Here is a 12,701-nt window from a genome sequence, read left to right as displayed (position 1 = left end):
GAAGGCCAGCTGCTCCACGTTTAAAACCTACGCTGAAACCTACCCAGGACAAACGGAGGCTTCGAGATTCTAGTAGATGAAAGGAACGCGGAGTCCAGCCAAGTAAAGTAGGCAGGTGGAGTGTTTCAATTATATTTTACTCTTCATTAGATTGTTCATTTGAATGTTCATATTACAAAATTAGCTGCCACGGCCCACAAATGTATGGGACTTCAGGAAAGCTGTCCACTTATTCAAAAGAGCACAAACTAGCATTTCTTTTCAAAGAACTTTGTGAAACAATACCGTATTAATCTTTAAAGCTAAATAATGCTAAAATTTCACATAATCTACATTAGTTTTGGTTTTAAATAATTTTACCAACCATTATAAAATTAATGTATTTGCATGTACCAGGTTACAGACATTTGCATTTAAATCAGCGTGAAGTATCCCATGCTGGAACAAGTTTAAGCAATTGCTGTTTCAACAGCAGCTCATTCTTATTGCCTCAGAACCAAGTTCGCACAAAGTATTGGAACAGGAAAATGCAAGACATTGTTTCCCCACAAAATTATTAAAAGTCTGTTACAAGCAACAATAAAATGCCTTCTAGACAGGAAGCATTTATAAAATGCAGAGCTCTCAGTTAGTGAAGTGCTTGCACAGGGGCATTCACTTCATTCTCCCCATTTATATTCAAAAACCTGAAGTGATCATTTACCAGATGAAGAGGATACACGTCCTCTGAAATGTTTTTACTTGCTTGGGGAAATTGGCAATTGCAGATACTTCACCGAATCTAGCTTCTGGCTGAAGTGAACTAGGCAGCAGCTGCTGAGATCAGGAGAAGAAAGTTTTTGAGGCAAACGTGTACAGTTAAAAATATTCAAGGAAAGCTAGTTGAAGCTGCTAACTCACCACGCGCTCACTCCTGAAGAAACACCACGCTGACATTCCAGACTTCACATTGTATTAAGCGTGCAGCATTCAAAACCACAAGTAGGAAACTGTTCATGTATTCCATTCCCTTGTATCTAACCCATCTGTATGTTTTACAACATATGCCAATCATGCCCACAGGTGACCTAATACTGTTTCAGTCCCTTGTTTGTTAAAAAAAAAAAAAGAAAATAAAAATCTAGTCTATACTACTGGGCTTAAGTCCCTGAAGAATCCATACAGTGTATGGAAGGCTCTAAGTTTTGTGCCTTTACAAGCGTGATGCAAATAAATGCACAGTGAGTGTTTACTGTGCAGTTCTCCTCCCCTTAAGTTTTTTCCCCTTCCCTCCCAATAACTAAAACCAAAATTTAAAATCAAAGCATGAATATGTTACCAGCACACATGGACAGGTTTACAATCTTCTGTTTTTAAAGAAAAAATGACAAAGAGCATTCAAGAATATTGCAATTTTTTTTTTTAAAACAGACAAGTAGCAAAAATTTATATCACCTGGAATAAAACTGCCGAGACAAAGCTCTTTACATACGCCTGCATGTTGCTGTAATACTTAAGTAACACCAATGCAAGGAACGTTTCTCTTAATGGCTACTAGTGTTCAAAGAAGTGTAGGATCATGGAGTTAAGTAGGTCTTTGTACCCTGTGAATTAAAATTCTGCAGGTGGCACTGAGACGCTTCTCACAATGGAGTCACATAGCTTTCACTTTGATTTGCTTCATCTTCATCTGCTTCTTCTCAAGTTTCTTCTGCTCACGCCGCAAAGCAGCTTCCTGTAGGCAAGGACAGAGATCTGAATGAACATTGGTGATCTCTTCAAAAAGCAAGCTGATAATTTCAGAAGAGCCAAACAAAAAAGACCTCCAGTACTTGGGTTCACATCTCTTAACCACGTGAGCTGGCTCCTCACTGGGAGCCTTCACGTGTTTCAGAAAGCAACAGCGTATACCCTGACAGTTGTCTGCCTTCCAGCAAATAAGAAATCAAAGTTGGCCATTGCTGGTATACCTACAGGCAGCCCTGGAGATATCGTAGGAGAAATTTGCCAGTAGCTTGTAACAATCTGAAAACCCGTCTCACCTCCAGCCGACGCTGTTTTTCAGGATCCTCTTCGTTCATGATTCGCTCCTTCTCTGCCCGTTTTTTCTCTTCTCGACGGGACTGGGCAGCCTCCTGTCTTTGCACGTGAGTCAGTTTAAGGAAGTTCTCTTCCACACGAGCCCTGTTCTTGTCAGCTTTTTGTTTACCCTTTTCACAGAGAAAAACAAATGCAGTTAATACAGATTTCCCCATGAGCAGGATGCAGTATCTCTGGTAGTAGTATTAGAAACATAAGGCTCCCAATCTTAAGATTAAGGATCCAATGGTAACGGTTGCAATTTTATACAATATTCAGAAGACAGAAAAATATACACTACTTACTTCTCTGTTCAGACGAAACTTCTTTGCTTTGTCAATAGAGTAGATAACCATGCTCATCAGAGGCAGCAAAGACTCCATGTCCTTTGGGGAAGTGTTGCCTGAACCAGGCACTGAAATAAAGAGTTTCTTGTTAATTCAGAGAGGTTGGCAGGATTTTTCTACTTACTATAACGCTCTTTCCTTATTGCTCACACCATTCATGAAAGACAGACGTTCTTATCCTCCTCTTTAGGAAGGACATAACTAACTAAAAGAGGTGTTTAGCTTTGGAGATCGCATTTAGATTCCTCACACAGTGACAGGCACATTTCCCCCACACAACCCTTCTTAGTTTTATTAGTACGGAATACAAACATAAGGGTTGAATTCAGGCTCTGACATTAGCTTCACTTGGAGCTACAGCCTTGAATTTCGAAGAGAACTACGGGCCTTTTCTAGAATAGACTCCCAACAGGCTGTTTTTATTTCAAACCAGGGTTAACCAAGTAACTCTGTGCAAGCTCACAGGCTCAAGGTGTGTGGCTTAAAAACAAGCCATCTTCCAGTGGTGACCTAATACAACCACCAGTAGAGATACGAGTATGGACTAAGATCAATAATAGCAAGATTGAGTATCCTATTATCATGACGATATGCTGCTCAGTCCCCAGTGTTATTAGTGCCTTCTGTTTACTGGTTAATCAGTCACTGAAGTCATTTGTCATATATTGTTTTTCATAGATGACAGAACTTGAGCACGTGACTTGCACAAAGAAAGCACAACACTCCCCCAGATACACGTACGCACATGTACACTAGTTCTCTTACCATTAAATGTAAACAAAAGTGTCTTTTTAGTTTCGGGCAGTTTTGTAAGCTGACCCTCCCTGGTAGGAAAGAAAAAAGTGGCTGGAATGAGTGAAGAAAAATATGGGCATACAAAATAACCTCACGTTGTGAGGAAAAACCTCGTCAAGAACCAAGACACACTTGCAAACTACTCGAATAAAATAAACAAGATTAAAAGCCTGGCTGTAACCCAAATTTAAGTTTCAAACTATTCAGATTCCTGAAGTGTTTTATTCAAAAGCATGCAGTGAAGAGGCATTAATGTAAAAACATACTAACAGCACCATCCAATCTGATTGTCAGAGGTCATCTGAGCTCTGGCACCTGAGCCCTAAGAAGGCCTGTATATTTTTAATGACATTCAGTTTTACATATGCCACATTGTTTATACTACTACAGATCTTCTATAAATATCAGTTAGGAAAAAAAAAAAAAACATTTTCTAAAGAATTCAAGTCTTCACTGCCCAAAACCCCACAGTATTCTAATGTAAGAAAGTCAGACCTACATTTCACGGATCCTCCAAAGCCTAGCAATTTCAGTACAAGGTACACATACTGCTGTCTTATAATTAAATCAAAAGTACGTTCCTTTTTTTGGAGGACAGTTTCAAGTTTTGATATGGATCATTTATTTATATGCCTGTGAGCATGATACACCCTTGCAAAAACCTACATGGTAATTCAGGTAAGATAAATCACCCACCACTTGGCAATTCTGAAGCAGCAGCTAAAAGCACCTCAAGACTAGGAGGCTTAGAGAAACAGAAGAGACACTGCATCTATGTATTTCTAAAGCACAGCTGAGAATCAACCTGAACACAAGTACCCAAGCAATGGATTCAACAGCAGAATGTTTAGCCATATCAGCTAGGGAAGGGCAAGCAGCCTTGATGTTTTTTTTTTTACCCTGCAGACTTCGCTTAAACCAAGTTCTTGATGCGTTCAAATAGCATCCGAGTTAATGTGTTGAGTTCTCTTCCTGCAGTGTTATTTCTCGCCCCTTAAACTCTAAGATGCTGTATACCTTTAGTGGGATTACTCAGTTGCTTTCCATGCAGCTGTGTACACTGTAGCTGCCCAAACTATAGCATAACTAGCACACAAAAATAAATACTAAGGCAATACAGCACCTTGATCTTCTAAACTAATGCAGCATTTGGAAGCACTGGGTGTGTATTTATTCACCTGTTTCACCTTTGCTCCCAATTTCACTTTGTGTGCATTCCAGCAGGCTTCACACTGCAAATAAGTTTGTCAGCCTCTATTTTGCTTAGTGTTACAATGGCTACTGGGAGGAGAAATCTAGCTTTATACGTACTCTTGCATAAGTTTTGGACCGGAGAACTGGTCCGAGAATTGGACGGACTCAATCTTGTCAGCATAGTGCGTGAGGAAATGTATCATCTAAAAGAGAAACTGGGGTTAGTTTTTCCCAACACCAATCCATCTGCAGCCTACCCACTCCATATGGGTTTGCCAAAGTGCCCATATATCACTCAGAAAATTGCTGTGCTCAGTTTCCCACAATGACACTGAAATTTAAACTGTCAATTTTTTTAGTTTTTGCTAGAAGGGGCCTCAATGCATGGAATTAACGTGAGCAACTCAGATATTAGAAATATAAAACTCTCATTTGGGATTTTCCAATTCATTTGGTAACAGATGTCAACTTTGAGGACCGGCAGACACACCATCAACACCCTCCTTCAAACTGGCTGTTGAAGCTAACTTCCAGGCTTTGAAAGGCAGTTTTAAGTCTGCAGTTCATGTTAGACTAACAGTTACTATGTAAAAGGAATAAAGAAGTGAGAATTACATCCTTCTTCCAGCCCTTAAGCTTCCTTAGGGTCTTGATTTCTCTAGATCTCACTAGGGCCATTTGGCTCTCCTGTTGTGATGTTTACAGGAGATAAAGATTAGAACTTCTTTGCATAGGCTGTAAGTGCCAGGGTTACCAAGGAAGATTTGTACTAATTCATTCAAGATTACCTTAGCGTCCATCATTCCCTCTGTGACCTCCCCCATCTCTGACAAGATAGCCAGCGAATCTGGAAGCCCATATTTTGCACCAGACTTAGGTTTATCACTGCAGAACTCACTCTGTTCCAAAGAAAACAAGGGGAAAGAAATAAACACAAGCTTCTAAGTATCTTACCAGACTGAACTGTTCCAGCACAGTGGGACCCCTAAAAGTACCTGATAAGAAACAGTAACAATACACTAACTCAGTCACACAGCCTGGCTGGGGACATTTCAAGCATAAAGCAAAGCATGCAGTATCAATAGTCTTTAAGTTAGTATTTCCCTTCAATAGTGAGTACTTGAAGGAAAAAGATAAACCAATTGTAATACGTCTGTGCTGGAATGCTCAGAGTGGATTAAGGCATTTTGCTTATATTGTTTGGTAACAGAACAAAAACAACTGGCATCATACCAACCACACTTTAGTGCTGCTACTTGAGACAAGTTATGAGAAAAGATTTGCAAACCACTGCTTGTTATCACTGGATTCTTTGCAAGCTTCAGGGCTTGAACGTGTGGAAAGTTTTAATTTCAGATCACATAACAGCAGATGACTTAGACCCAAACTTTCCACATCACATATCGCTAATTAAGTTTACTTTTCAATCCTTGAAAAAGTCATTTGTGCAAATTAAATGAGGTGAAGTGACACTCGTGTGTATCCTGACAATATACTTCAGCCTCCTCCTAAATGAACAATACACCAAAAGGAAGATGTAAGCTGCTTTCAATTGCCCTTTTCCCGCAGTTCCGACAGCAGCTGGCTAGCACTTCAGACGTTTGATGGCATTAGACTTTCATCCATTAGATGAAAATGTCTTTTCCCCACATGCTGATTCCAACAGGCCAGTCACAAGTTTTCAGCTGTTCCCAAGAAAATAAGCAATCTACAGATCACAGGTTCTTATATCCCATTATTTATCACATCAGTATTCCCAATGTGAACGTACATACCAGGTCCTGCATCTCTTTCTGAAGTCGCACCAGTGCTTTTCTTGTTCCAACAGCAAACACATAGGTGTCCATATCTTCATCATTCATTGTTACTTTTATTTGCTGTGGGACAGAATGTTATTAGCCTTGATCAGATTTATACGATGTACTCTGCCTTCAGACTACTGGCCAAATGGAGACCTATGTCTTCTATGGTTTGTCTGACACTTTGATTCATAAGAACGAAGACTAAGCGAGGCCATACACAGCTAAGATAAAGGTTGTTGATTTAAAGCTTCTCAGTGTGTCTTAAGGTAAGGCAGCTTTTTAATTTTATTGAGTACTCCATTCAGTATTCTGGTATAACGCTACAGTGTAATGACAGTGACTAGAACAGCAGAGTTGTAAGGCTTACTTGTAGTGCAGATATCCATTACTTATGAGCAACTGCCCACATCTAAATTAAATAGTTTTTATAGACATAAGTAAATACAATTATAGATGCATGGAAAGAGTATTCACAGCGCACGCAGCCATTGTTCTCCCAAAATGTAACCTCTCTTGGCATTTATGCGATTAGAGATCCCCCTCATCTCCAAGAGCAAGGGCCAGGCAAGAAGTAACATTACAGGATATAATATCCAGGCCAGCGTATGCATTAAGCAGCTCTGTTCAGGCAGACTGAACAGACAGAAGAACAATCATTAGGTATTTCAGATCGTTAAACCCCTTTTTAATCAAGACGGTCTTGATAAAAGGTGGTTTGAAGCAGGTTTGAAGACCTTGATAAAAGGTCTTGAAGCATGATAGACTGTTCACAAAACCACTCAAACAATAAAACCCATAGATAAAACAATTTCCAGTCATCAGCAGTTTGCATTTCACAGGCAGAAAAGAAATACAAATTATTCTTTCTGATTGCTTCAACAGTTACTGAACTGGAAGATATGGAATACTACAGAAAGACACCTAGCCGTTCACTTGTGTGTCGTAAGAACAATCAAAAGCAGTAGAGCAGAACTGAAGGAATGCAACAATTTATCACAGCTAATCTGAAGGGCTGAGTACATACCACTTGGTCAGAAGCTGGCCTCATCATGCGCGCGAGAACATTCAGTAGGTCTTGTCTCTTGAGAAACTAAAAACACAAGTTTGTAAACGCAGAAGATAGCTAAATACACCTCAAGTGCAGCACTTTGTTGGCAGATAGCAGTGGGGCTCAAGGAGAAAGAGGACAGTTATAAGTAGATGTTTTTCATAGGATAATTTAGCTTTGCAGAGCCCTTTGGCAGTCACCTATACTGTTCAAAAGCAGGCCTACTTTCTGCATTAGATGAGTTTCTCAGGGCCTTGTACCCTCAAGTTATGAGCTGAACCGATGTGTGGGGCTGTTCCATCCCAGGTGCAGGACTTTGTATTTGTCTGTTGTACTTCATTGGAATTCCTGTTGGTCCATTCCTCCAACACGCCAAAGTCCCTCTAAATGGCAGCTGGGCTCTTCAGCATCCAGTTACCTCTGTTTACGCTATGCTTCCAGTTTCTATACTCTTTCTGTAAGCATTCACCCTTACCCACTTTGATGGGCAGAATACAGGCCTGTACAGATCTTTAGTCTGACCAGTCTTCCCTTCACGTGTGCATATTCAGAACCCTGTCTCTGAACGTGAGCAAAAGAGTCGAGCTAGGACTCCTTGTTGCTCACACTGGAATGGAAAAGCTTCTAGAACCTGAAAACTGGTGACAGGTAAACAGTGCTACAAACTCACTCATCCTTACCTTTAGCTGGATGAGCATTCCTTCACAGCACACCCTTCCAGAGCACCACAAGTTATATATGTGTTCATTTTCTTGATTTAGTTTCCCAGTACTTGTAGCTTCTTTATTAGTGCCATCATCCCCTGAAGAAAACAACAGTGAAAGAGAACCGCAGTCTAAAAATCACAAATTGAAACACCGACGTTCATCAGTAGCCTTAGAGCTCAGTTGTTGCTGGATTACTTCAGTATCACCGTGATGTTTCTGAATAATTGATACTACAACACCATAATCTAATTTCAGCTCTGGAAGACTGGCACACTGTCTACACGCAGAGCTGTCGTTAGTGCCATCATGCATCTGCATAGGAAAGGTTACTCTTCTCTATAGCCTACACGCAGGTCTAAAACCAGCTTTAGTCAAATAAACTAAAAATGGATCCTAGTAATTACGGAACTCACCAACAAGAGCAAAGTTACTTTCTAGCAGCTCCCTGTGAGTATTGAACCATGCATGAGCCAGACGGTTGTTTTTGTTCTTCCCAATGATGTAATTCATGATGTAAGCAAGAAGACCTGTTACCATCAGGATCTCCATGTAGTAACTCTCCCAGCTGTTTTGCAGGTGAGCAGGGACCTACGGTAAGTGAATGGAGACTGGTTTTTACATATTGAATGGGTGGATTCCACATACACAAACAATTTGGAAAACGCAGAGTACTGGAGAAGCTTCATCTCAAACACAGCAATAAGCTTCACAAAGGCAACAGGACAGAGCTAAGCCTACATAATGCATTTGGCTCTACTGGGACACAGTAATCATACAGGAAACAACTGATAATAGCATTCCCAAAATACCTGGCTAATACAAATAAAGTACTTCTCTCTTCCAAGTATGCCTGTGCTAGCATGTATCCCTCAGAGCAGTCAGCAGCCCAGCATTTCAACCCACTGATTATTTGAGCTTGAGGCCCTGCCCATCACAGCATTATCTGATCATTATGTAACTTCTGTTGAAATCTAAATACCCAATGTCCAGGAGCATTTTCAGGATGCCACCAAGAGCCACAGACTGCGTGGGGGAGCAGGGAAGCCTGCCTGACCTTGCCATCTTCAGAGAATAATTAGCCGTTCTGCTATCACTGTATCACCCTTCAGCCAGAAAAGTACCCAAACCTTAATTTCCACCAGCAAGGTCAGCCACAATACTTAGGGATAATAAAAATGCAGGCCTCAAGCACCTGATCATTCCGTAAAAGACTCTCTTGGGAGGCAACAAGAAGGTCATGCAGGGTGGACAGAGAGATTGGCTTCAAAAACCATCAGAGGAGTCAATTTCTGATTTGAAACTTTAGCCACAGACAAGCTAAAAATACACTATGTTTATTGTAAGCACATCATCATTGCAACCTCTTCTTTACGTGTTGACAAAGCACTCGGACATTCTGGGATGTACAGTTTTTCTCTGGATTAAATGGAGCTCATCACTATAGTTCCTCCACTTCTCCCCCATAGTCATATGGGTAAAAGAAGCTAAGTTATAAAACGCTTTGGTCAAAACTATGTTTCAAAAGGTCTGTTCTAATGAAGAAATTTCCTGATCCATATTCCAATTACAATTCTCAGTTTGACTACAGAATAGAGCATTGATCAAGGATGGCAATTCCAGCAGCTTAAAATAGAGATCAACAGACCAAAGGCACCTGCCCTGGAAGTCTTACTTCAAGAGTTGCTATTTAAAGTCGCATAAACCAATGCAGAAGAGCATGGAATTGGGAGCTGGCACACCTGGATCACATTCTGCTGCTATCCTGTTGCATTATTTCAGGTATTTCTTGTCTCCACACTTCTTCCCATTTCTGCACTGTCTCTTGTTAATTCAAATAGCAAATTCTTTAGGACAGATTCTCTCTTATGTGTACATTGTACACCAGTGACATTACTGGCATGCCACCTTGAAAAAAATAAGCGATGAAACACCAAATAGAAAGCGGATCAACATTTATACCTACATTAACTATTGTTATGGGGTCTTTATTTTTGCTAGGAGATGCATCTGGTTTCTCTTCATAGCCTTCAAACTCCTCATCATCATACGGTTCACTCTCGGTATCACCTTCCTAAAGGACAAAATCACAAACAGCATGAAAATCCAAAGCCCGGTAGGCAAAATCCAAAACGATAAGGTGAGAAAGAAAGGTGTAGAGATACTATTAGGAAACACATAGGGGAAGGAGGTGAGGCATTACCTGTGCATCTGCGTCATCAAAGTCTTCCTGATTCTCATCCTGACCTTCAAGCTCTACAGTGGCTTCTTCTTCATCATCTTCTGTAGTGATGATCCTCTGAGGAGACTCTGTGACCGCATCTTCATTAACATCTTCAAACTCAGCAAAGTCATTATCATCATATTCCATAATGTCATCTCCATCCTCAAATTCATCATACTTCGCCAAAGAAAAACTCCATGGGATGAGCAGGACAGCAATAAAAATATATAAATTCTTCATTTTCACTGGGGGAGGGGGGAAATAAAAATCAAACATTGCAAGAAATCTTTATCAATTCTGTTACATCACACCTCCAGTAACGCCCAACTTCCATGAACAATTTAAAACCAATATCAGGGTCAGACCAGTGAGAGAAATAAACCCCTGCCTGATCTTGCCATTTTCTGTGTAAAGAAAGTGAATACTCTTACAAGAAAAAAACAACTTTGAAGGTGAGGTTCTAGGCTCTCTTGCTTGTACCAGCAGCAAGTTCACATCTGGCCAGGCTGGTCAGATGAGCAAGTTCTGGAAGCAGAGATGTTCCGCTATAAAGCTGACTCTCCAATAGCATCCCTCAGTCAGTTAGCGTTGCCAGCTCATTTTGAAGACCACACACTGTGCCTACAGTTGTTACTAATTAGCAATTAGACACAGTCACGTCAGTGAATGTGTAACAGCAGCAGTAAATCTTAAAATGCACTTAATGCGTTTACTTTAAACGGCAATGCTCCGATAGCCTCTGCTAGTTTAAAAGTGCTCATCTTTGATTTTCTAGACTGCGTGCTCAGAATGGGGTCCCACAGCATCCCAGCACGATTCCCATTTAGAGATGGAGACCTTTTGTTGTTAGCTTTACCAAAAAAAAAAAAAAAAAAAAGAGGATGGATATTGCACTGATCCCCAAAACAACAGAGTAAACTGGGGCTCATGAGACTGAAGCTCTCACCGCAGCTCTGCCAGAAACCTGCAGAGACAGTTTGTCAGTTCACTTTTTTTTTTGCCCTCAGCTTCCTATGTCTCTTCTGCTTGATCTCAAAACAGTCCCGGTCTCCCACTCAGACTGTACATCACCGAGAATTATACGTTACCAAGGTCCAAACTAAGAGCCTCAAAAGGCAGCAGTAACCCTACCACTGCATTTCACAAATAGCTACGGAGGATCGGCTGCATCAGACTTGGCAGTAAGACTCATTTTACTCCCTCCCGCAACCAGATCTGAGTGGGAACTTGAATGTTAATGAGATTATTCTCTTAAAAACTTGAAATAGAAACAATTTGTTTCTAAATTAGACCAGCACTCCTCCGAGTACCACATGCAGGGAACCCACTGCTACGAATGACAAGGACAGCTAAAATAAACGCCTTTGTCAAAGACTTCTCATTCTAGCAAAGACCTGAACAGAACATGTTCCCAAGAACATTAAACAAGATGGGAAGTACAGCAAGGCAGAGCCCGGGAATTTAGCACGTTGTCTGGGTTTGTCACAATTTTATGTGAATTGAAACAGAAGAACACCACAGCATTTACGTATGACAGAATTTGCATTCAGAGGTTAAAAACACCAGGACAACAGAGCCACCTGCTCAACCAAACCCCAACAGTTTCACAATAAGAATTTCGAGACTTGGAGCATATCCACTCTCAACAGACCCTACAACTCCATAAAGCCTTATGCAACACAAACTTCTGCAGCCAATTCCAAAGAGACAGTTGAACTAGAGATGGCTGAAAACTGGAACACACTCCTAACTCAGCCGTCTCCGTCGCAAGGCAGAATGGGTTCTAGGTACAAACAACTCCACGAAGCAGAACATGCTTTGGCAGGCCTGCCACGATCCACATGCCACCGGCTTTCCCTTGCAAGAGGAGCCGATTCATCCACCGACCTCCGCACAGGCGAGAGGGAAGGGAGAGGTGCTGGGCCCCAGCAGGTCGGGCCCCCACCGTGACCCACCAGCCTAGAAAGCAGGGACACCCACCGCAGGTGCTGCTCGGCATCCCGCCGTGCCGCGGATCCCCTCGCTCCAGGCACACGCCTCCGCTCCCAGCTCCTTCCAGGGACACAAGTCAAGGTTAGCAAGCCTAAAATTAGCTCCTGGGTTCCCCACCGCCCCGGGGCGCGGGCCCCCCTCTCCTGCCCCGCACGCCCGACTCCCCACAGCCCTGCCCCACGCCCCCGCTCCCCCTTCCCCCTGCCCCACTCCCGGCCCCAGAGGGGTGCCGGGGACCCCAGGCCTCCCGGCCCCGCTGCCAGCGTCTCCTGCCCCCGCGGGGCACAACACAGGTCCCGCACGCCCGGTGCCCTCAGGGCCAGGCCGCCCCTCTCGGGGACACCGCGGGGCCGAGGGCGGCCGGTTACGGGGAGTGGGAAAGGGGAGCGGGTGAGGTTGGCCCGGCCGCCCCCGGGGAGGCGGGAGCGGGGTGCCCCACCCCGGCAGGGCGCGGGGCTGGCGCCGCGGGACCCGGCCCGGGGCCGCGTTACCTGAGTCACGCGGCGCTGCCGCCGCCGCCGCCGCCGCCGCCGCCGC

General features: G+C 42.7%; 1 protein-coding gene across 1 annotated transcript; it reads right to left on the bottom strand.

Annotated features, from left to right (window-relative positions):
• Window positions 1–118: 118 nt before the first annotated feature.
• CCDC47 (coiled-coil domain containing 47) lies at window positions 119–12,692 on the bottom strand. The gene is made up of 14 exons (XM_076356544.1): window positions 12,656–12,692; window positions 12,153–12,224; window positions 10,152–10,417; window positions 9,915–10,022; window positions 8,365–8,539; window positions 7,925–8,046; window positions 7,221–7,286; window positions 6,170–6,271; window positions 5,183–5,293; window positions 4,512–4,597; window positions 3,171–3,229; window positions 2,364–2,473; window positions 2,022–2,189; window positions 119–1,714 (listed from the first exon to the last, which is right to left on the bottom strand). The coding sequence occupies exons 2-14, from the start codon at window positions 12,169–12,171 to the stop codon at window positions 1,634–1,636; spliced, it is 1,473 nt and encodes a 490-aa protein (XP_076212659.1). The 5' UTR covers window positions 12,172–12,224; window positions 12,656–12,692; the 3' UTR covers window positions 119–1,633.
• Between the last annotated feature and the right edge of the window lie 9 nt (window positions 12,693–12,701).

Source organism: Aptenodytes patagonicus, chromosome 20 (assembly GCF_965638725.1).
Source record: "Aptenodytes patagonicus chromosome 20, bAptPat1.pri.cur, whole genome shotgun sequence".
Lineage (NCBI taxonomy): Eukaryota > Metazoa > Chordata > Aves > Sphenisciformes > Spheniscidae > Aptenodytes > Aptenodytes patagonicus.
Note: the sequence above shows the minus strand (reverse complement) of the source record. Positions and strands in the feature narration are given on the sequence as shown.